General features: G+C 40.6%; 1 protein-coding gene across 1 annotated transcript; it reads left to right on the plus strand.

The window, feature by feature from the left end:
- Positions 1–7,633: 7,633 nt before the first annotated feature.
- Positions 7,634–23,579, plus strand: CCNJ (cyclin J). Its single transcript, XM_081329927.1, has 6 exons — positions 7,634–7,826; positions 8,556–8,664; positions 15,779–15,989; positions 17,945–18,244; positions 18,354–18,513; positions 21,028–23,579. Exons 2-6 carry the CDS (start codon positions 8,596–8,598, stop codon positions 21,422–21,424), a joined length of 1,137 nt encoding a protein of 378 aa, XP_081186053.1. The 5' UTR covers positions 7,634–7,826; positions 8,556–8,595; the 3' UTR covers positions 21,425–23,579.
- Positions 23,580–25,486: the final 1,907 nt, after the last annotated feature.

Here is a 25,486-nt window from a genome sequence, read left to right on the forward strand (position 1 = left end):
ATCCTCTTCAGGGGAACTAATATGAGCCAAAGCACAGAAAAGGAGTAAGAAAGAACAAGCCAGAGGAATTGATGGATGAGATAGTAAAAAGAAATATAGCTAAAACAAGTTCATGCAACACCATTCACTATCTCTCTCCATTCCTTTCTATCCTCAAAAGCCATCTTTGCTTCCACCATATACTGCTTCCTACATTGCCCTTTATTCAGTAGTGGGATTCAAATATGTGAACAACTGGTTCTCTGTGTGGATGCCGCTTCCGGAAGTCCATTCTGGGCCTGGGCAACAAAAAATTAGCTACCGGTTTTGCCGAAGTGGTGCAAATCGGCCGAATCCCACCACTGGCTTTATTCTTTAAGGTTCCCCTTGCTCTTTCAGGATCTCATCATGTCCATCCAATCATAACTTTTTTCTATATGTGTCTAGCCATTCACTCATTCTTCATGTAACTGTATTGTTATTCATTCCTTCCATAATACTAACCTACCTCAATGTACTTCTTTTGTGCTGGTCACTCATTCATTCATTCAGCACCTGTTCAAATTTGAGCTACCCATTTTGCCAGATATATTTCTTATGTAACCCTTTCCGTTACGTTCACCTTACATTTTTCTAGCATATCCACGACTTAGTTCCCAATAACAAAATGGGCAGAAGCAGACTTAAACACAGCCACTTTTACATGTTTCAACAAATGTTAATTCCTGTTGTGATTCAGGGTCAGCCTGTGGGTTCGACAGTTGGGTCGGACGATTCAGAGGAGGAGGAGGGGGGGTGTTGGAGAGCTTGCTGAGGATAGCCTTGAGGCTCCGCAGAGCCCTCAGCCAGGCCCCTCCCATCTGGTTACGACGCAGACCCAGCTGTGTGAGCCTGACAGCGTGGATGAAGATGACCCACAGCTGGCCCTGTTCAAGGACGCCTGACGCAGGAGGCAGTCAATCAGGAGTAAACAGAGGAAGGCAATGGGGCACCTCAGAAGGAGGCAGAGAGAAGCCACGCCCTGAACTGTTTAAAAGGGGAATGTGTGGGAGGGCTGGTTTGCTGAAGGCAACCGTTTGAATAGCTCCTGTTTCATGGTTCGTGTTTGCTCTGTTTGCTCTGTTTTATGTTAATAAATTTGGCAGGCTTAGTTCCAGCCTCTTGCCGTTTTGTAAAGGGGTTGTCCCTGCCTTTTCTGCAGGGCCGGTAGTAGGCTGGTACAGAACAATTCTTCACAAAAGCGCACATACTACATGCTGCCTTTTTTCCAGCACTTGACATTCTAAATGTTTTCCATTCATTTTCTGGTGCATGGTAAATATTCTAACAAGGTACACAAATCATCTCATTTGGTTTAGATTTTGTCATTTATGTATAATTTGCAGTCATTCACTCCATTTTTCCTGTCATGTACAACTACATTGGGTTTTGACGCATGAATTTTCTGATCTGTACTTCTCGTTGCATCATACAATCTATCTTAAAATCACTGCAAATCATTTGAGTTCCCCATCAACAACATGCCATTGTCAGCATACAAAATGCATGCACATTCAGATCTCCAACCAGCATCACCACAAACAATCTTTATATATATAGTCACAATATATTAAACAATTTAGGAGACACCACAAATCCTACGTAATCTTTCAATTACAATTCTACCAAAGACCTCCTCAAACCCAATTAACAAAGTCACCTATTTTCTTTTTCTGTCTTGCTGCATTTCCTTTGGATAACAGAACAGTGACATTCTTTCAGTAATCAGACACAGTCTTCACAGAAACGTTCAACAATTTGTTATCCCACAAGCAAAGAACACACCTAAAAATATCTGTCTTGATTTATCCCATGACACAATTTTAAAAGCTTAATTTGGGGGTTTGGTAGAGCACTTTGCTTCATGGAAGCATTGTGATCTTACTCAGCCTTAAAAACATCCACCCACCCCTCAAAGAACAAACCCCAAATCAAGGGGAAAATATAGAAAATTAGCCATTTTGCTACCAAATTAGATAGTAAAATTTCAAGATGTTTTTTTTTACTGAATGAGATGCTGCAAGCCTTAAAATAAAATACCTCGATCAGTCATCTCACTTTTGCAAATTCTCTGCACCCACAAAGGTTTGTGTATTTTTAAGCTCTTTAATGTGCCACAGCGAATGGTTCTCCAGAAACAGATTAACATGACAAGCTGAATGTCTGCAAAAATTGAAAAAAACAGGTTTAGGAATAATGCTGCAATGCAGTATGTATTTGTAGTGTTCGTCACTATATATCTGCTTATTTTTCTTGATTGCTTTTAAGTCATGACAAAAACATGTCAAGCACCAAGGAAATCAGGAGTTTCAGGCAGTTTGAATGAGGAGAAAGATTTATTGCAAGCTTAAACTCTACAAAAATCTGAGCTACTAACGGTCAAGGGAAATGAGCGTGAATAAGAGATGGGCTGGACTTAGATCTCTTGCAGGCACGCAGACCTGTGACTTATGACTCGTTTGACCCTTTCCTCAATCTCAGCCTGATCATCTCCTACAAAAATGGTATAATATTTTTCAGAATGTATTGGGTTTGGGGGAGACAAAACTACCTTTTTTTTAAAGCATCATACTACTGGAAAAAGAGTCCCATGTTTCCAAAAGTAAGCCTCCATTTGAAAAAGTTGAGGTGACAGCTGGAAGAATATAAAGCTACATGTGAGAAGTTCTTAGAACTTAAGAATAATTTGAGTCTATGGCAAGTTTATCTTTGTTTTCAGATGGGCGCCAACTCCTAAAAAATGTTGTGATGCTCTTCCAATGCCCCTGGGTACTCTTCTTGAAGTTCATGGGCTTCTGCCAGTTTGTTAAGTGTGGTAACAGTGCTCGTATTCTCATGGCAACAATGAGAAGATTACTTCAGATGATGCTTTGACAGGTCTGTAGCTAGCAGCAGTTTTCACCAAGATATCTAACTTCTTCACCAAGCAGCAGTTCTGCTAGATTCTTGTGGAAGATCTGAAGTTAAGAGATCCATGAAGTCATTAAAAAAAGACATTACATATATTTTAATTTGCCACACATTCAAGGCTTAATGAACAGAAGTCTATTCCTGCAAAATAAGTTGAATAGAAAAGGCAATTGCTACTGCCTTGTGAACTTCTGCATCATTAGGTTTAATCTCCACCCTTTCCTTCCAATGTAGGTCAAAAACTGTTCAACTAGACAGAGACATGACACAATCTTGTTGCACAAAGGGTACCCAGGTCATTTAAATAAACCTACAGAACCAGACTGGGTTGTACTGAAAGGGGTAGCTTAAAAGGACCTTGACAGTATTCCTATTCAAAGAATTGTAAGAGTTCATTTCATCCAAAATCTGCCTTAAATCAAGCTCCAGGTCAGATTTGAACCACTCCACATTACATAGCAATTCCTCACTGGCTGAGTTCATATGACACATGGAATGACACACTGGCCAATTATCTTATAGTCTAGGGTGGTGAACTCCAAACTACATGGTTAATTTATGGCTCAGTATCGAGAAAACTGGATTCAGTAAATATGGTTAAATTAACCATGAATAGGGATGCTGCGCAATGACAGCCACAGAAATTAACTTACATCTTGCCCCTATTGTGTTTAAGTGGGAGGAATAGACACACCCATCATCGTAGATGTGATGACTTGTACATATATCCAGGGGAATATCACAACCTCAAGATATAATGGGTTGGGAAAGAAATCATCTCAATAATAAACAATGATTTGCTGAAGCCTAAATTGTAACGAGGTTCTCAATTGTTAATAAATAAGACTTCTTCCATTCAAAATAGCAATATAGATGTTAACAAAATCATCATGTTTTGCTATATTAATATTATGGTACAATCTATTGTTCAGTTTTGCCTTTTGCAAGCTCCACAGAATCTGTTGAAATGGACTTTTTGAGGATCAAAACTTTGAATTTATAGACTCTTATGTGGCAAACCTGTATAAGAAAAGCCAAAAATTCTCAAGAACAAAACTTAGCACCATCCCACTAGCATTTTTTCTACTCAAGAAGAATCCCAACAGATATAATATAACCTACCCAATAAAGCAATTTCTTTGGAATGGGGAACATATTTATGACAAAAGACAAAAAAATGTACTATCCTATATTCATATATTTGGATCAAATTAAAGTTACTATATTTCTGGATTGCACAATAATTGCAATTCTTTTGCCTAGGTGAAAATCAAATTGAAGATGTGAAAAACAACATATTTTGTATGTGTTTTATATTTTCTGTGGTTTTATATAAATTTGTCAGCAATAACTGCAATACATAAATTTCATAACAATAAAGTGAGGAAATGTGTATAAACACTGAAATACATTTTAAATGCCTCTTTTTACTTTTCAGGTCCATAATGTGGATGCTAATGGGAAAAAGATTCCAGTTATGTGTTGACACTACTGCAAAGACTCCCTCTATTTGGCTGCTCATCCTTTTTTGTTTGAAGAAAAGAAACCTCAGAGGAAAATCTTAGGATTTTTGTAGGTAAATGAAGAAACAGAGATTTCTTCAGAAAACCTGGGTCTTAAGTTATTTAGGATTTTGAAAATTAAACTTCATACTCTGAATTGGGCCTGCAAAAGGTGAGCAGTGATTGCAGGGTGTAAAATATTATATAATGTGATTCACAGTAGAGACAAGTATCCCCCAAGAAGTTTCCTTTGTCAGTCTCAAACCTGGAAAGTGAAGAGATAAAAATAATGTTATATCTCCAACTCTAGAATCCCACATAGTTCAGGGCACTATCTCCCCAAATGCAATTTTTATTAAAGCCTATTCCAGGAAAGTAAAAATAAGACAGTAGCTTTAGTGAAAGGCTTCCTTTCACAGAATCCAAAGCTGAATAAATCCCTTGGTGCACATAGTGAGAATAAAATGTCCAACCAGCATGATCAGACCATCTAGGTACCCCAACTCAAGCTGAACACAACATGGAACTAACATTAGATTTATGCAAGTACAAAACTAATTGTTTTCCAAAAACAAGTATACTTCAACAATGTCTAAAAGTAAATGCAGAAAAACTACATCATTCTCTCAATTTCCTCTAATTCCCAGTTGTCACTGGCCTTTGATTGAGCCTTGAGCAGTGGTAGGATTCAAATATGTGAACAACCGGATGCCATATGTGTGGATGCCACTTCTGGAAGTCCGTTCTGGGCCTGGGCAACGAAAAATTATCTACCGGTTCTGCCAAACTGGTGCAAACCAGCTGAATCCCACCACCGGCCTTGAGTGAATTTTTGCCTGCAAAATAGGAGTTCCTTTCTATCTGTGACTTCCTTAGACCATTTGCTAGAAAGCCTTAAAGAAAACCTCCCCTGTTTCTGTAAGTCAGTGTTTCTGCACCTTGGCAACCTTAAGACATGTGGATTTCAACTCCAAAAAATCCCCAGCCAGCATGTAAGCAACTGCTGTAAGCAATGCTTCCAGAGACATCACTTTAAAAGAAAATATGTTCCACCCATTCACACCCATAGATGTTTTTATATCCTCTGTGAATTACCGGTAAATGATCCACAAACTTAGTGAGGCATGATCACAAGGTATCCCTTTTTCTGTAATGTCAGAATATATTGGAGATTCTTAAAAGCGGTAGCACAAACTGGTATTTAGCTTTAAGAGCATTTTTAGTTGTCTCTTTTTCTTAAAGTACATCCTAGTACTTTAAGAAGATGGTAAAGTAAGCAGGGTTTGACAACATTTTTAAAGATAGCTTAAGTGGTCTCAGCTGCCTTTAGTTTCAGACTTATAGCATTAAAGAAAATTCTCAAGCAGTTTGGTCCTGTTAAACCACTAAGGCCAAATCAATGCATTTACATGGCTAGTTTGACTTGCAAAATTAAGACTGACCTGCAAGAAATTCAGGAAAATTGGATCTATTCTGTCAAAATGAGTGCTGACAGGAACATTAATTTCGGTACTAAAAGCCAGATGAATCATTTTGGTAAGTGCTGTAGTATATTCCTTTCCTTACGCACCACTATGCCACTGAAAACCAGCCCCTCCCAACCACAGCTGTTGGCTGTTTTAAACAAATACAAACCCTTAACCTGCTTAAAACAACATCTGACTTATTTCTTAGAACCTTTGCTTTTTGCAATCTGAAAGACGGAGCTACCGTATATGAGCTACAACACCCTATGTAAGCACTAGCTGGCAGCAAAGAGAGAAGATTTATTATATCTGTCTGCTGCCATTTGTTGGTTATCTAAGTTTTTGCAGCCCAGACAAATTGGCCTAGAACTTTCCAATGATATGACACATTCCTGAAGATTCTTGGACTCACACCTATCTTTCATAGCATGGAAAAACATCAAGAAAGGCTGGTTTTTATTCATTAGAATTTATAAACTGTATATGAAATATGTATATCCAAAACATTCAACTTTACAAAACTGAAAGAACAGATCAGACTACCACATATGTGTATTTGAAAAGGCCAGGATGGGAAGAATCAAGACCCTGTACCTACTAACCTATGTTAAAAAATCTCCTTGTCCATCCTATCAACAAAACATGAAAGATGCATCTGCTTGCATCATCTGAAAAAAAATTGTGCAAATCAATTTTTTTCACCTAATTCCCATTTTATTCATTGCTTGCTTACTGTTTGAATTGCCAAAGTCTGTATTAAGAGATGATGTGCCCAAGTCATATTTTACTGAGAAATCCCACTGGAGTCAATATGGCTTATCCTACCGGTAGTAGCGGTAGTAGCGTGGACAGTTACCCTTAGAGTAAAGCCTATTAAGACCGATTTTGTAATCTTCAGGAAATTATGCTATAGGCACAGGATTATGCTATAGCAGAGACAGATAGATGCTTATCTACAGGGGAAAGTTCCATTCCATTCAAAACTGGATTCGCTCTCAATAGATATGGATCAAATTGAAACCCAATTATCCTTATTGCACTGCAGTCTTTAAAAACAGTTTTTATTAGGCAATGCACCCCGCTTTACATCTGTAATTAAATACCGCAAAATAAACATGCCTTGCAGTTTATGTATAGAGAGCAACTCTGTCAAACAATGCAAGTGAAAGATTAAAAATGAAGATTACAGTGAAGCCCATCTGGGGGAGAAAAATTATGACGTTTCTGGCGTTGAAGGAACAAGGCGAGCGATCTCTCCGAATATTTAACCATCCACACGATTCCCGTGTCTCTCGGATTCCCCCTTCCCTGCCTCTTTCTTACACGAGCTTTACTTTGGAAACTTTGCTAAACTTTTCAGGCGCTCCCGATACGATAACTTGCTCAAAAGGCATTCGCCTGCCTACCCGGTCAACTCCAGAGGCTACAAAAGCGTACCTCGTCCTTGTCCTATTTTTTTAAAGGCAGCCACCTTTCGCAATACACACCTAAGTCCCTTTGCACAAAACCTGACCACGTGACGCCCCATCCGCCGCCCGGGTGTATCTTTTAATAAGTCTGAGCGGCTACGGCAATTCAATTGGCCCAAAACTTCCTCGCCTGTAGCAAGAGGGGTAAAACGAAGCGGCGGAGGGCCTGTGGATGCCGCGTGCTGATTGGAGGGCACGCCTCGTGTGGAGTTGTAAGGCGAAAGGGGATTGGTGGAGGCGCGGCCGCATGTGTCTGGCTCCCCGTCTTTGTACATACAGACTCGCTTGCCGAGCTCTTTAACAATGGGCGACAGGGGCTGCTCCACCGGACGGGGCTGGTAGCGGCGCCAAAGGTCCCCAGGGGATGCCGCGGCTGCTTTGAACCGACATGTCCGGGGAGATGCTGGAGGCGCTTCTCCCTTCCCGGTCGCTGTAGAGCAGAAGCGGAGCTGCGAACTCCGGTAAGCTCGACGACGGCCGGCCCGGCGTTGGGGAGAAGAGGGAGAAGCGCCCGTCTGGGGCAGCCCAGGCGGGGGAAGCGGGTCTAGCCCAGTGTTTGCCAACCTTAGGAACTTGAAGATGCGTGGACTTCAACTCCCAGAATTCCCCAGCCAGCATAGCTGGCTGGGGAATTCTGGGAGTTGAAGTCCACGCATCTTCAAGTTCCTAAGGTTGGCAAACGCTGGTCTAGCCCTTTGTTGTGGCGGCGCCGCCGCTCTGCCCGGGGACTCCCACCTCCAGCGGGAGAAGTTGGAAGTTGTTGCGGGACAGGCGGAGGGCGGCTGCGTTCCTTGGGCGAGTCGGTCCGGGTGCCCTTGTCAAGAGTCGCCCCTTCCTCGCCGGTGGCCCGGCTGGCCCATTTGGGAAGATCCCTCGGACTCCGAATCAGCCGGTCTCCTGCTGTCCCCGGGGAGATCTTCCGGTGATCGGGGCCGCCTTCCCGGCCAGCGGCCCCGGCCGGTCGGCTTCCTTGGAGCTGCCAGGAGTGGAATCAGCTGGTCGCCTCCTCCCGCCTTCCCTGGAGAGGGAAAGGTCTGGGACTCCGGCCGGGGCGGGCGGAGTTCTTGCTGGAACTAACTGCGGGGCGCCGGTGCCGGCCGCTTGCCCGGGAGTTGGGGAAGCAGCATCCAGCGGGCGATGGGCTGCTGTTCAGAACCGGCGCGGCTTCCCTTTTTTTTCCTCCCCCGCAGGCTCCTCCGCTCGGATCCCCGTCCGCCTCATTCCCACCCCATGGAGCTGGAGGGGCAGTGGTGGAAAGGACAGCTGGCTGCCGACATCCACCAAGCTCTTCGTTACAAGGTAAGTCGGCCGGGTCACCCTGCGCCCTCGCTTCGACGTCCGACCCCGATCCTTGGAGTCCGCGGGCCGGGCGGAAGAGGCAGATCGGGCGCCCCGGGCTCAGGTTTTGCCTTACGGATGCTCTGGCTGCCCTCCCACTCCCGAAGCCTAGAAGGTTTTGGCTCTGTGGTCTTGATCAGCTGTGGGGGGAAAAAGGCCGGCTCTCTGGCCTTTCTAACCCTCCCTTCTTTGAATTTCTTATGTTTCCCCCCCCCTCTTCTGAGTTATATAATTAGTCTTTGCACTCACAGGTGGGGAAACTGAGGCAGAAGCTCTAGACTCCAGCCATTATTCTTCCTGTACTGCTTGCTTCTGGAACTTCTTTCAGGCCCTGGAAGTGATTCTACTGAAACTTCCAAGGACTTCAGGGCATTCTGATTGCTTGTGGGTTTCAGTCAGGAGAAAACTGGCTGCGATCCTCTAGCCGTTTGTAGGATCTGGCTAGACAATGCCCTGAGGTTAATAGATCTTCTCAGTCAGCAGCCAAACCCGCTGATTTTCAACCGCGGGAGATACGTAGTTTTGTTGGTGCCAATTTCCTTCCTCTCCTCTGATTGAGTCCTGCTCCCTGCCCTAAAGTGCAGATACAGAGATTGGTGGGAGCATCTTTATGAGAAGAACAGTTAGCAGATTCTGCTTTGGGCCTTTGGGCCCACCTTACTTTTAGGTGAGAACCAAGGTAAAGATCCCATTCTGCTCAGGGGTTTGTTTAGGGCGGCATAATAAAATGAAGTAGGGACGCGGTGGCTCAGTGGGTTAGGACGCTGAGCTTGTCGATCAGAAGGTCGGCAGTTTGGCGGGTCGAATCCCGAGTGCCGCGTAACAGAGTGAGCGCCTGTTACTCGTCCCAGCTTCTGCCCACCTAGCAGTTCGAAAGCACGTAAAAATGCAAGTAGAAAAATAGGGACCACTACGGTGGGAAGGTAACAGCATTCCGTGCGCCTTTGGCGTCTAGTCATGCCGGCCACATGACCACGGAGACGTCCTCGGACAAACGCTGGCTCTTCGGCTATGAAACGGAGATGAGCACCGGCCCCTAGAGTCGGAAACGACTAGCACGCATGTGCGGGGGAACCTTTACCTTTACCTTTTAATAAAATGAAATGGTCCTCCCGAGTTGCAGGATGCTTGTGGCTGGAAGTCAGATGGCATGTAAATTTAATAACTTATTATTGCATCTCCTTTTCCAAAAGCTGTAGAAGAAAAAGAAAAGGGATATGTCAGATTTTAAAAGTTCATTCGGGCTCTTTTGCTTTCACTCCATTTTTTTTCCTACTCTAAGGGCTGTCAACAAGTAACCTTAATCACTGAGTAACCCATCTGGGTGTTGTGAGAGAAAGTAGCTTATTTCCAAATTCTGCTGCGTCTCCTGTTTGTCTATTGCAAATGCTTCTCTGCCACTTCAGCCACATGACACTAATGCAGAATGCATTACAATAAATCAACATTTATCAGAAGCTGTCATAATACTGCCAATGCAAATTCATGCTACTTATAATAATACCAGCACCATTAAAACCACAACCTAACCTAAACACATTTTTTCTTTATTTGAAACATTTCATCAGGCTGGAAAAATTTCTAGTCACTATCCCTGAAGTTTTTCTAGGTTGACTGACAGCCCCAGATTGGGTTTGCTGAACATAGTTTCCTGGGGCCATGGCTTAGCAACCTAAAAAATGATGACAATGTAATAGATGCTGGGTTACAGGAACAACTGTCGGAGAACAGTTGAAGGGACCTCAGCAGCTGAATGCTACTGATTGCTAAGGTTTGCATTTTAGTTGGAAACTGCTGCTCTTATTTGGGTCTCTCTCTCTAGGCCAGGGGTGTCAAACTGCCAGCCTGTGGGCCGGTTCCATCATGCGAAGGCTGTGCACACCCCAGCTCCGGCAATGCAAAAAAAAAAGTTGCGACATGTCACATGATGTGGCGAGTTTGACACCCGTGCTGTAGGCAGACTGCAGTGAACATGCAGAGTTGGATTCAGAAGATCAGCTGAAATAACATTTATTGCTCTGCAGATGTCTGTAACAATGCTCAGGTTTACTCAGCACTGAGGCATCTATGGCAGTTTTACAAACTTTTTTTTTCCTTTAGAAAATACTAGGCTCAGGAACAGACACTGTATCAAGTTACCATAGTTTGTGTCTTTCTGCACTGCATTGATCCCAATTAATTAGGGTTTATTCAGTGAACCATGATCAAGTAAAGTGATTAACAGCAATGTGTTTACCAGGCCTGGGTGCAGTCATTTTTGTCTTGTGTTATAAATCTTTGATTATCAGTTTCTGAAGAGCTCTTGGGATATTTTTTTTAAAGGCTCCAGGTGGATATTCACCAGGTGCAGCCTTGTCATTATGCTGTAATGATAAAGCTGCATTAGTTAGGTTCTTACTTTTAACATAAATCTTTTTAGAGCAAGCATGGAATGAGTATAATGTACTGATTCAGTTCTGTTACTGATGTAAATACTTAAGACTTTGTTAATTCTTTGAAATGTGGCTGTCTCTAATCATTAATATGCTGCAGTAATTATCTCTCTAGTATAAAAAGACTTTTCATCTGTGTGTGATTTTAGTTCCCATTGAGGAAAGAAACATATCCTGTTTTCCCCTTGATTATAAGCTTGTTTAACCCAGAATGAAATCTTGCCAAACTCAGTGGAAGAAAATTGTCAGTAAACCTAAACCTGTAACCTTTAGCCTCTTTATAATCTTTTTATTGAAGATCATATTTTCAGAATCCATCACTTTAGTGCTAAGTTATAACACGGTTTTTATTTGGTGATGTTTAATATGTTAGCTTGGAAATTGTGGTTTGTAAATCATGATTTGTGGCTTAACATGCAGAGACATGTTTACCCCAAAAGCCATGACTTATAAAATCATGATTTAATTTACTGTATGAAGGCAGTTAATAAAAAACCCCAACATTTCTCTTTTAGACCATTCCATCTCTTTGGTGGTGTTTGTATCACAAACCTTACTCACCATGTTGCGCAAATCCAGTCCATGTAGTGGTTTTAAGGTTCAATAGATTATTGAATCCAGATTATCAAGTTAATTCCCTTACCAATCAAATCATTATACAGAAGTAGACAATGTAAATACCAGTCCTGTTTAAATTAAACCAATGTATATTCCTGAAGTTTTTAGAAAAAGTTGTTTGACCTGTTCATAAGATTTACTTTTCTGCTTTCCCATCAGTTGGAAGGTTTGGTTGATCTTGCCATACCTCAATCAGATGCCTCTAAGTAACTTAATGTACAATTCTGACCTGAGAAATTTAGTTCCACCATTGTATACTGTTCTTTGTTAAATTGATAGGATTATTTGATCAGGTAGAATGTTCTGATTTCTTTATTTATTGGGTTATCTTTTGTTTATTTTCTTATCTCCTGTTATTTTTTTTCTTCGGATCCATGACACTGGTTGACCATTTTGAATCAGTCAGCAGAGCAGTTATTTATTTCAGTTGATTGAGTAAACTGTGGCTGTTCCTGAGCTTCATATAAAATTTAATATTTTATTTAATGCCATATGATTTGCAAACTACAATGGATGGGTTTGGGTACAAGGATGACTAACGAATCCAAAAGCCGAGCTTGTTTTTCAAATGAATGTTGCCTGAGCCACGAATGCTTTTAGCTTGATGGCTACAAGCGCATATGAGGTGATTTGCAATGAAGTGGAGTTACAAGTGGTTTTCATTGAGCTTCTTTTATGGAATTGTACCAGGAAATGTTAGAAGAGAATATTTATAGCTCAAGGTTGAGCTGTGGGGTCCTTGGTACATTGATGATGTTACCTAGTTTGGTAAAGAAATGTCTGCAAAAAAAAACCAAACTCAGCACCAAGGGAACCCACCGTGTAATCCTCCTTTTGCAACCCTACCTTGTTTGTTCAGCATTTTTTCTGTCTTCATAGAAGAAGAACAAAAATAAAAGAGACAAAATAGCTCAATAATATCTTGTAGATGACCTCAGCAGCTAAATATACAGAAGTACCCAGAACCTTCCTTTGGCTTATTACGATTGATTGTACCAAATACCCAGTGTCCATCTTGGGTCTTTCTAGATTAATGATCCCCTGACATGTGATGCCTGATGGCATTGGTTATTGGTAGTTCCAATACACTTCCAGTCTAACAAATGTAGATGCCTCTAAAGTATGAATTGCCTTCAAGTCAAGCAACATTCAGAGAAGGTTCACTGTTTCAATTACTGCTACTGTGATTCATGTTAAACTGCTCCATCCAGTTTTACCAACTGTAAAGTGGAACTTAAGTATGTGACTTTTTCCATTGCAGACAAATAGTATGAATAAATATAATAGCCGAAAGGCCCTAACAACGTAGAATAGAGTAGAGCGATCTATCCCTTTCTATCTCTAATAAACTGCTTATGTTCTGGAACTGTTAATAGAAGACGTAAGTTGTCTTGTACCCAAGGAACACAGTAAAGAATAAAACTGAACTTTAAAGTCGTTTGTGATGGTGGTGAAGGAGAAATCAGGCAATGTTCGCTATGATCAATTTTACTAATATTGATGTGTTACATTAAGCTGTAGTATGATTTCTTTGATACTGAGTCAGTGAGATGGTGAGCTCAGCTATTGTAATTTTTAAATAGATTTCTTGTTAGTATTCTTTGCGGATCTGATCGTTGTAATAGTATGACCTGATGCAGTGGCTGGCTGGGGAATTCTGGGAGTTGAAGAGCACACATCTTAAAGTTGTTATAGCAGTCTTTTGTTTCCTGTTAGCTCTAACTGGCTTTCAGGAGTTGGAAGGGCAGGTATCAATATTATGCCTGTCTTCCCCACTTGGACTAATAGCCAGGCACAAGGAGATAACTTTAAAGAATTTGCTGGTATTCATTTGAGAATATTTTTTTTAAAAAAAGATGAAAAATCTGTTTGTCAGTATATTCACCGTCAGTATTTTGTTCTATCATAAATTAAAATAGATTATTAGCAGTGGGTTTGTATCATCCAAGCTCACAGGTTTAGCATTGATAGAAAAAGAAACGAATGTGCTTTATGCAAGCAAAAACAAATTTATACAGCAAAGGAGAGACATCAAAGACAAATGATGATTGCCAGGCCCACTAAGTAGATGAAACCAGAATATCAACGCCACAGCAAAACTGAACCTATAGTTTATTGAAATAGGCTATAATAATGACATCTTGCAAAACTGATTGCCCTTTAACTCCCTTCCTTCTTGTATCCCAGTTAATCAGAGTTGTTTGTTTGGCTCGCTTTGAATATTATCTTGCTTCCTGGAACTCAAAGAATGTTTTAGTCCTCATTCCCAGGATAATATTTTTTTCATAATTTTTTCCCCTTAGGGACTGGAACCTCCAAAACCTTATTTGATGTCAGAAAAACATAAAATATCAAAAAGCAAAACTGTCAAGATCACCTCTCTTACTCTCAGTACAACTACTGCCGGCATCAACTTCCCATCGTCCTGTGCGCTCCCACAGGGAGGGCCTTCTTAGGGTACCGCCGGTTAAGGAATGCCGGCGGGTTATCCCCAGGGGAAGGGCATTCTCTGTGGGCGCGCCGGCCCTTTGGAACCAGCTTCCCACGGAGCTTAGGACTGCCCCCGACCTTCGCTCATTTCGTAGGGACTTGAAAACTTGGTTTTTTGAGTTGTCTGGCCCAGACTGAGGGGTTTTAATTATTTAATTAATGGGGTTTTAGTTAAGTTCAGGGATTAATTTAATCTTAGTTTTAATCGTTTTTAATTGTATATGATGTATTTTAACTTTTAATTTTCGCTGTAAACCGCCCTGAGTCCTACAGGAATAGGGCGGTATATAAATTTTAGTAAATAAATAAATACTGGCAATTTATTGCTCAGACAGATGGCTCAGTGGGTTAGGACGCTGAGCTTGTCGATCAGATGGTTGGCAGTTTGGCGGGTTGAATCCCGAGTGCCGCGTAGCAGAGTGAGCACCCGTTACTCGTCCCAGCTTCTGCCAACCTAGCAGTTCGAAAGCATGTAAAAATGCAAGTAGAAAAATAGGGACCACTACAGTGGGAAGTTAACAGCGTTCCGTGCGCCTTTGGCGTCTAGTCATGCCGGCCACATGACCACGGAGACGTCCTCGGACAAGCGCTGGCTCTTCGGCTTTGAAATGGAGATGAGCACCGGGCCCTAGAGTTGGAAACGACTAGCACGCATGTGCGGGGGAACCTTTACCTTTTACCTTTAAATGCCTCACATTGCCTTCTTCCATTTAATTGTATGCTTTATTCAAGGAAGTTTCCCCCCCCCCATCCCACACCCTTGGCCAGTTTTCCTCTTGGGTTAGAATGTCTTGGTTCGGGTCATATAAAATGACTCAATGCAGTTTTACATTTCAACATTTTCCTGTAGCTCGCTGGGCAACGGAGATATGTAGATATGATTACTCTGTACTTACTGTCTCCATTCCCTTCTCTCCCCCAAGATAGAAGTGTTGGTGCTGACAACAACCATTTCAGTTATTGCCTGTGTGATAATAACAATAGTTAAGGGAAACTCAACCTGAGCAACAATAACAATGCCCGAAGATGAGTGCTAAAATTCTTAATCTCCCTGCAAGTGTTGTGTTAATTTAATATCTGTGATACACCTGTTGTTCATAAGATTAAAGAAGTAACTGCAGTGCAAATTCTGGGAATGTGAACTCTACAAAATGTTCTTTTTAATCTACAACTCTTTGTGTTCTTTTTAAAATATGAGGGAGATAAAACAATGATCCTAGGGAACCTGAATTCCAAAATGATCTTAAATACATTAAGCCTGTTCACTGGTTATGCTGAATGCTGCGAACGTTTTTATAGTATACTTGCTCAGTATGTTTTATGGGTTTCGACATGGTTTTATACGTTTTGCTTCTCTGTTTTTGTATTGTGCTGCTTTTTTTCAAGTTTTTAATGAATGTGAGCCACCCTAGTGTCACGTACGTAAGATGGGCAACTATGCAAATTGAATGAATGAAAGGAATGCAATTTGGATGTAATTATTCTCAGTGCAATACAGCAGTGGCTGTTTTTAAACACTGTTATTCTCTACTTAGGAGCTGAAGCTACCCTGTTATAAAGGCCAGTCTCCCCAGTTAAATCTGAGAAGGTATTTTGCAGACTTGATTGCCATTGTGAGCAACCGATTCCGACTCTGTCCTGCCGCCCGGCATCTTGCTGTTTACCTGTTGGACCTCTTTATGGACCGCTATGACATCTCCATTCAACAGCTGCACATGGTTGCACTTTCCTGCTTGCTTTTAGCAAGTAAGTTCAAAGCAAGAGCTCAACAGATAGAAATTGCTTACCCAGACTGGAAATCAAATAGCTGAATTCCGAAAATGGTTGGGAATTCAATATTTACACCAGCCATCCTGAAACCCATCATGGATTGCAGAAACCCAACTTTTTTATTTGCTAAGCTGCAGTGGTTTCCTGAAAAAAGAAATGGATTCTATGATTTTAGGGGTCAAAATTTGCACGGCCTGTTGTTATGACAAACTTTAATTTGTTCTTTTGAAAACAAAATGTGATGCTGCCCAAACTCGGAATCACACGTGAATGGTATCTTCTAGTCTTCTGATCCGTTGCAATAACCTTACGATATTTTGTAACGGCTATTATATCCCTGATTTGATCGGTTTAAAGGGTTTGTTTCTCAAATCCACCGAAAGGTGTAGGATATTGAAGGATTGGAGAGAATATTTTAAAAAAAAACCATGCATCTCACGGGTTACATTCCACCATCTCTTTTGTGCCCTCAAAATCATTGGCGTTAAAAATAAAGGGCACTATGTATTTTTGAGTCCCAGAGGTTTAAGAACTAATAAAGTTCAGGTGCCCATTTTAGCTCTTAAAACTCCTGGCTGCCCACCCACTCCCCTTCAAAAAAATGGGCCCAGCCATCGCCCACTTTTGGAATGTGGTCCTAGATATCACAGAAAAGTGGATCGACCTGGAAAGTGATGGAAATTGCATCTGCTTTAACAGGTTTATATTTGCTTTGTTTTGACTTAACTCAGTTTATTGTGCTTTACAGCTTAGCTTTGTGCATGAACTCAGCCAGTTGTGGGTAGTCAACAAACCAAGATTAATTAAGCCATGTCTTGGCTTGATAGGTGGATCCGGTCAATTAGCACTGTTACATTCTGCATCTGTTTTTGAATCTCCACCTGTAGGCCAATCTGCCTGTGTCAAACACTGGGCTGATTGATTTCACAGTACCGTAAGTCCAGTGGCCCTTGTAAACATTTGAAGTTCTCAAAAAGTCACTCATGTCCCAAATAACAGAATACATCTGAAAAATCTGTTGTTTTAGGCTTGAAAATATGGAAATCAAAAGTTTTTTCCCCCAATGTATCATTTATCCTAAGGTTAAAAAAAAAAGGATTGCTTCCCACGTAATGAGCAGCTCTGACATACAGAATACGATCATTTAAAGTTTCCTGCTGCCAAACTCTGAAAGGAGAAAATGATTTGAAATGTGGCTGCCAATCTGGAATCATAGATCTGTCATTAGAGATGATAAGTGTGTAATAGAGAGAAATGAACCCAACTGTGCTACCAGCAGTGCAACAGTGTACTTTTTACCAAAAGCAATGTCTTTTAAAGCAGGGGTCTGCAACCTTGACAACTTTTAGACTTGTGGACTTCCGCTCCCAGAATTCCATAGCTGGCTGAGGAATTCTGGGAGCTGAAGTCCAGAAGTTGAAAAGTTATCAAGGTTGCAGACCCCTGCTTTAAACAACTAATTCCAGGTAGTTGTTGACTTCCTACCACACAACTGGGACCAGAATTTCCATTGCTAAGCAAAGGGTTGTCAAGTCAGTCACGCCCAATTTTATGACCGTTTTTTTTGTTAAGCAGATCTGCCTTTTCCCATTAGCTTGGCTTGTTTGAAGTTGGCTGGGAAAGGTCGTAAGTGGCAATCACGTGACCCTGAGACGCAGCAACGGTTGTAAATACACGCTAGGGGCCCATATTTCGATCCTCTGACTGTAGGGATGCCGCAGTGGTTGTAAGTACGAGGAGCAACCATAAATCATTTTTTTCAGGGCCGTTGTAATTTTGCAGCGGTCGCTAAACAAGCGATTGCAAGTTGAGGGCTATCTATAGTAACTGAGTCTCGTTAGAAAGACAAATCGCAGCATATACAGAAATTATTATTTTTTAAATTGTTTAATTGCCTTCTAATGATGCTTTACCCATTTCATGTCCGTCAGGTAAATTTGAAGAAAAGGAAGACAGCGTGCCTAAGCTTGAACAGCTGAACAGCTTGGGGTGCATGAGTAACATGAGCCTGGTCCTAACTAAGCAGAATTTGCTGCACATGGAGCTGCTCTTGCTAGAAACTTTCCAGTGGAACCTCTGCCTGCCCACAGCTGCTCACTTCATAGATTACTATCTCTCGATCGCCGTTCACGAATCGGACCTCCATGACGGGTGGCCGATGGTTTGCTTGGAAAAGACCAAATTGTACATGGCCAAATATGCCGACTACTTCCTGGAAGTATCCCTGCAAGGTGCTTTTTTTTAAATGGCTTTGTTCAAACTCCTCCCCGTGGTTACTTAGCTGCGGGGTTTGTATGTGGTCGTGTGTGACGTAACCCTAATCCTCTGGTCTCTCTCCAGATCATGTATTTTTAAATTATGCCCCTTCGTTAGTGGCTGCTGCATGTGTGGCTTCCTCCAGGATTATCTTGCGTCTTTCTCCAACATGGCCAGTGCGGCTACATCGCCTGACAGCATATTCCTGGGATTTTCTGTTGCCTTGTATTGAACGACTATTGGTGTAAGTGTCTGGAATGGTTTTTCTCACTTAATAGGGCAGTACAGGTAGTCCTTGGTTTAGAACCATTGGTTTAGTTACCATTCAAAGTTAAAACGGCACTGGATAAAAGGGACCTTTGCCCATTTTTTAACACTTAACAACCATTGCAGCATCCCCGTGGTCACATCTAATGTCAGAATCCATTTATATCATATTCATAAATGGAATGTTTCAAACATATCCCATGGATTCTGCCATCTCCCGAAGAGAAGAGGACAGATGTGTATTGAACCGGCAATAGGCATTTCAAAGGAAAGGAGAAGCCTTTTGAACTGGGGAAACAAAAGGGGGGGCTAGCATCTGGCTTTTGTCACGGCAGACAGCAATAAACAAAAGGGTCCTAACTTCCTTTTTCCCACGAGATGGATGATACGAGAGGAAGGATGGGGGACTGACCAAATGGGGATTAAGGGGTGGTTAAACCGGGAACTCTTTATAAGGATTTATATCGTGGAACCATTAAGCCCTGTCTCATTTCCTACAACCAAGCATGCCATAGTAAAGATTCCTTTTGGACTAAAAACTTGACTCCAAGAGTTTTTATCTTCCTAAGACGTGATTTGGGGTGGGTCCTGACATCTAAATTAGGATGGTTGGCAACTGGCATGTAGTTGTGATGGTTGCAGTGTCCTGGGGTCACATAGTCCCCTTTTGTGACCTCCTGAGAAGCAATGGCAGTGGGGAAGCCAGATTCACTTAACGCCTGTGTTACTAATTTAACAGCTGCAGTGATTCACTTAACTGTGGCAAGCGAGATGTGAAATGGGACATAATTATCTTGCTTGGCAACGGAAATTTTGGGCTCAGTTGTAAGTTGAGGACTATCTGTAGTTACTTTAACGAAGTGCAATCTGAGGGCTGCGAGTGAGGTTTTAGGTGCAGGAGTTGCTACTGAGTTTCCAAGTTGGAAAGCTGAGGGTGATGACAAGCTCCCAACACTGTTGCATTTCAGTCTTGAATGCATTCTTAATGCCGACATCTGCCAGTTACGACACATTTCTCTCATTTCCCCTCTCTTTTGTTCAGGGATTTCTGCAGGTATGCAAAAGGAGATCAAGTCAGCAGGCCCAACTGGACAATGGTCCATAAAAAATTGGCAGAGCTACAATCAGAGTGTTGGATCTCCCATTTTAGCTTTTTTTTTTAAAAAAAAAACAACAACAACAAAACCCATACCCTGCAGACACTACTGCTTTAGTCCTAAATAAAATCAAATTCTTGCATAACGTGATATTTACCCATAAGAAAGTTTTTGGGTTGCTTTTTTTAACATATCACAATTATCTCTTACGTATAGGGATGAAAATAAAAGGTGCTGTTGAAAACAAAGGAGTGGGCAGGAGGTTCAGATGCCTGCCTGAGCTGATAACTGCCAAGTATGGAAGCCTTTGAAGATCAGCTCTTACTTAGGGATAACTGTTTACCTAATAGGTTTAACAGATTTGGAGGACCTAAACAGTCCTCCTTTTGCCTTCGGAGTTGGGTTATTTCTTTTCCTGGTTTTAGTGTTTCCCAGCCATACCCATTTTAAGGTGTCTGAACTTCAACTCCCACAATACTCCAACAGCAAGTAGTGGTGTGTATGTTTTTTCTAAGGATAGAATAGAATAGAATAGAATAGAATAGAATAGAATAGAATAGAATAGAATAGAATAGAATAGAATAGAATAGAATAGAATCAGGGCTTTTTTTCTCATAGAACGCTCAGAACGGAGTTCCGGCACCTTTTTTGGATGGAACCCTGTAGGTGGGTTGTATGACATGTGTGAGTTCCGGCACCTTTTTCTTTTACAAAAAAAGCACTGAATAGAATAGAATAATAGAATAGAATAGAATAGAATAGAATAGAATAGAATAGAATAGAATAGAATAGAATAGAATAGAATAGAATAGAATAGAATAGAATAGAATAGAATAGAATAGAATAGGAATAGGAATAGATTGCTTCTCTCCTCGATTAGTTTCCATCCACTGGTTTTTGTCTTGTCTTACGGTGCTTTGGAAAATAAGCTGACCCCCTCTTTTCTTTGTGGCAGTCACTCAAATACTGGAATACTGTTATCTAGTCCCCCCCCCCAGTCCTTCTTTTCTGTAGACCAGCCAGACCCATGTCCTCCAACCGTTCTTCATATGTTTTAGTCTCCAGGCCTTTAATCAGCTTCGTTGTTTTTCTCTGCACTTTTTCCAAAGTCTCAACAGCTTTTTTGTAATGTGGTGACCAAAACTGGATGCAGCATTCCAGGTGTGGACTTAATAAGGTTTTATAAAAGTTTTATTTCTTGAAATGAAGTAGGAAATAAGGTTTTATTTCTTGTAGCAGAAGTGCTTACCTTGAATCAAGAAGAACTATTGGCCCATTCACATCGAGCATGAATGAAAAAAATAATCCTCTCCTTGTACGTGGGCTTGGATGAACTGTAGATTTCAGCCAATGTAGTCAAACAGAAAATAATCCTTTTAATTTTAATATTCTAGGGCCCACGATAATGACGTAAAAGAAGCCAACAAGCAAAAAGGACAACATAGCTCTCAACCCACCCATAACACTTTATTTCAAACAACCGGTCAGCCCACACAGCAGCACATACCCCATTATATTCAAGCTCATCAGACTCCTCTACCGTATCTTCAAACAGCACCGCAACAAAACTGTGAGCCGATTATGTCAAGCAGCAGTCATACCTCAACCTACCCGATGCAGACTTGCCCAGCTGGTTTACAAGGTGGTGTTCAGGCTCAAAGTCATATACAGACTTCTGGAATGTCACTAGCAGTCCCCATAGAAGTGAAGCCATGTTTAAACATCTCCTATAATCGAACCTATCAGATTGCTGGACGCTACCCTTGTATTACTCCATGCTTTGAGAGGTGACAACTACAACAGAACTCTCTGTGTGACCAGTGTTAAATAAATAACAGAGGGCCATTTTGGGTCCTTCTGAAACCTGGGAAATGGCTGAAAGAGAACACCCATTTTTTTTCCTCCCCAAGGTAGCTCAGTTGCGGAAACTGCAAGTACAAGGACTTGCCGAATAATGGAGGAAGATGGGAAAAATATATATATTTCTGCCACACTGTGGTTCTACATGCTGAACTTAAAACCTATCCTTAAGACCGTGTTGAGAGAGACCTGTCATGACTGCAGGTTTTGTCTTCCTGGAAAGAAGGAAAGGTTACACATGATGTTGGCAACGCTGCTGCTTCCACTTAGCTCTGTGCAGTATTGAACAAGATACTGAACCCTGAAAGTCCACTAAGTGCCATTGCGTTCCAGAAGATGGAAAGGCAAGTGGGAGAAGGGGGCCTTCTTCAGCTAAAGAGCACCTCAGTTCTTTGACATGCCCAATGGATGAGAACTTGTATTTCAGTGGCCTTGGATTAATGTTCTCCAATCTTCCACTTCAAATATTCTCCACCGAAGCTACGTAGAGATCAATTGTCATACCAACTCAGGGAATAATCAAAAGTTGCTGTGATACAGGATAGATATCGTTTAAATGGTTGCCTCGGGTTCTGTTCCTCAGGGTAATTGCAGTAAATATACCAAAGGGAGTTGAGGTGCTCATCCAAGTACTCCCTTCACCTAAATGTGCTTTGCAACGAGACAGGGAAAAAATGGGCATGTTGTATTTAAATGAAGCCAGTACTATACCATAAACGATGGAGTATTGTTTGCAATTTGCTCTACTTTATTCAACCAACCATTTGTGTGTCCAAAAAGTTTTGTTTTGTTCTTTTTTTTTTCTCATTGTATTGATTTCTGGCTTCAAGGTACAGTTGAAATGCTTACAAGAAATAAAGCCTTATTTATGATGGCCAGAGAGCAGAATGAGAAATGGAAGTTCTCAGACTCTTACAGCACAACTGTATTTCTATATTTCTATTTCTTTGGCCACATCAGCTGCAATTCAGATATTTTTTTTATAATGTGAGCTAAGCAGTCACGATAAGGGTGCTACATCTGACCATCGGAGGTCTTTTTTAAGTTTTTAGAGTCTATCCTTACCCAAACCAGAATTATTTGAGTAAATAGGCAGTAAAGAATTTTGAGAATCTTCTTGTTAGCATTCAAGATTAAGGAGTGAATAATTTGCTATACTTGTATCCAGTGGTATGTGATCCACGTTTTTAGAGATGACTGAGAATGGAGGTCATAAATGGATGGAGAACCTGAAGATAAGACATTAATAGTACACACCTTCCCTGGTGAAAAACAGATCATCCTAAATACTTCTCATTTAAAGGGAAATGGCCTTAAAATGGCTCTCTATGAGCAGACCATGCTATGAGAAAATATTCTTTAATTTGGAGGAGAAGCTATCCTCCATAGTGGTAATTATTTTATGCCATAATGTGTTTTGTGTGTGTCTCCTTATAAAAATGGGGAAGTTTGAGGGAAAGAAGTGCAGTAAAGCTTTCTGAAAACATATACTGGGGAATACTACTTCTTTCCTAAGCGTATTTTATTATTGTGTTTGCAGGGAAAAATTGATTAGTAACAGAATTGAATGTCTGAGGTTATCTTCTTACATCGTGTCATTTCTCATGATTTCATTTTTTGTGGGGATGAAGGATTGCAAAATACATCAGAAAAGGAATGATAGTAATTTCAAATTGCAGTACTGCTCATACAGCTCTTTTTTAACTACCTCAATAATATGAATGTACAATTTTGTGGAAGTCCATGACTTGAAATAACAGTACATTGTTCCTAAAATTCTTATGTGTCCTTCAGTGTCGGTCCTCCATAAATGAGACTGCAGATTAGACATCTAATACATCTGAAAATTATCTTTCAGGCGTTTACACTCAAAACATTAGTTAATAATTAACACTGGAATTGCGGTGGGAGAGGTAATTTGTCTAGTCAATCCAGCAAAACTCACCTAAAACAAATGATCTTATTTAAGGTATTTAAGTAATTAGACTTCTTTCTAAAAATGGATCCTCTACAGGTTCCTAGATTTGTGGCTCATTACTTTTTTAATTTATTATTTAGCCTTTTGAGTTTGTTGTTATAGATTAATATTGGCAATAGAATATGCACTGTGCAACATTTCTTATTTTCTTATACGTAGTTGGACAACCTCCACTGAATCGACACACTGCTGAAATTCCTACTGCAGGAATTAAAATGTGTGTCAAGAAAGAACTACACATTTTTTAAAAAATGAGTGCCATGCACTCTCTTAAAAATAAAGCTAGTTTTGCGTAACTTGTGTGTGTGCTTTGAATAAAGTTGCATTCATAATGATAGTGATATTGCAATGCATTCCAGGTTTGTTTTTGACTATAATAATACAACAGACATGCAAGAAGTCACGGAAAACCCATCTTTTTTTTTTAGCAGTCCATAGCTGGTTGTGCACAGATAACATTACAGAACAGAAAACAGTATGATGCCTCATCTTGAAAAAAACAGTTCGTTGGTGCATTCTACCTTAGAATTTAATTTAATTCTAAGTTAAATCGGCTATAGATAAATGCAAGCAAAAGAATAGTACATATCTGAAAAGGAATCATTCAAGTATGAAAATTATGTGCTTCATCTTTGCTCCAGCAATTTTCAAGGCACCACTTTAAAAGGATTTGCATACCTCTGAGAAGTATATTCAATAATGGTGGCATTGGCCATCCAATCAAAGAAGTGTGCTGCTAACATTTTACAGTTAACACACCTTACTTGGTAGCCTCCATTTAGGAGTACTGGTTTAAAAACTACATAAATGGTAATTTTAAAATATCTAAATTTGGCAGCGGATTGACTAGAAGACATCCAAGGTACCTTCTAACCCTATATTAAATTTTCCACTTATGTGAACTGAACTTCTTGCTTCTACATGCTACTAGATGGGCATATCTGAGTTTGTTACACTTTTATTTCTTTCTGTTTATGAATTGGATGAATCCCAGCAACCTTATATGTATGTAAACTCAATACTAAAACTACCTCCAGTCAGAGAGATCCTATTCTCAAGGTATTTTTGTAATGTTTCAGAAATTTATTTGCTATGGTTTATATGACATTCCCTCCTAATTGCCAACCACTAATAATAACCATCTTAAAAGATAATATAACCTAGCACACAGTGGTCTGTCTGCCATTTTTTAAAATAGCTGGCTCCTGGAATCGCATAGCTACTTTAAGGAGATGCAGGCAGGTACTGTATTCATACTTCCATGAACTTCAAAGCAATCTTTTTGGAACTGAATTTGAAATCATAATGTGTAACACCATTGGGTAGTACGAGTAGCTGGTACAGTTTATAATGTCAGAGAAAAAGTACCAAAATATTTGGCTATTAGTTGCATAGAAACCATTGCCATTTGTCAGTAATTGCGGAGAAAACAACATATACCAGACAACCGTATCTATAACATCAGAAATTCATACAATAGTTAATATAGTAAAAGACAAAATAAATGTATGGCTTATCTATAAAACGTATTGTAATTCTGACTCAGATTATATTTCAGGGGAAGAAGTGTAAAGCAGAGGTGTCAAACTCGCAATGTCGTGTGATGTGTTGCGACGTATCACAACTTTTTCAATTGTGGGCAATGAGGTAGGCGCAGTTTCACCATGATGCATCCGGCCCACAGGCTGGCAGTTTGACACCCCTGGTGTAAAGTAAAATATTACTAAATAATCAAATTTCCTTTTGTCAATGCTTTGTTGCTCCTGTGAATTTTGTCTTAACTTCAGTTCCATTAAAGAGGACTTCCTTTCACCCTACAACAAGCAGTCCTCTCCAACAAGCTGTATTCCCTAATTGTATGACTGGCCCAACAATCTCTGATAATACGGCAATTCTGTGCAAATAGTATAAATGTGCTTCAAGATCATGGTCATAATTTTAGCCTCTGCAGCTCACAATTATGCATGTTAACAGTGCCAAGATGCCCTTTACAAAAAAAAAACCACATTTTTTTC

Source organism: Vipera berus (genome assembly GCF_964194415.1).
Source record: "Vipera berus genome assembly, chromosome: 5".
NCBI lineage: Eukaryota > Metazoa > Chordata > Lepidosauria > Squamata > Viperidae > Vipera > Vipera berus.

Bases quoted from the DNA above. Each gene is read 5' to 3' on its own strand.
- CCNJ (XM_081329927.1), top strand. From the start codon at position 8,596: ATGGAGCTGGAGGGGCAGTGGTGGAAAGGACAGCTGGCTGCCGACATC. The intron at 8,665-15,778 runs GTAAGTCGGCCG...TTCTCTACTTAG, and splicing joins ACCAAGCTCTTCGTTACAAG to GAGCTGAAGCTACCCTGTTA. The intron at 18,245-18,353 runs GTGCTTTTTTTT...GTCTCTCTCCAG, and splicing joins CCTGGAAGTATCCCTGCAAG to ATCATGTATTTTTAAATTAT.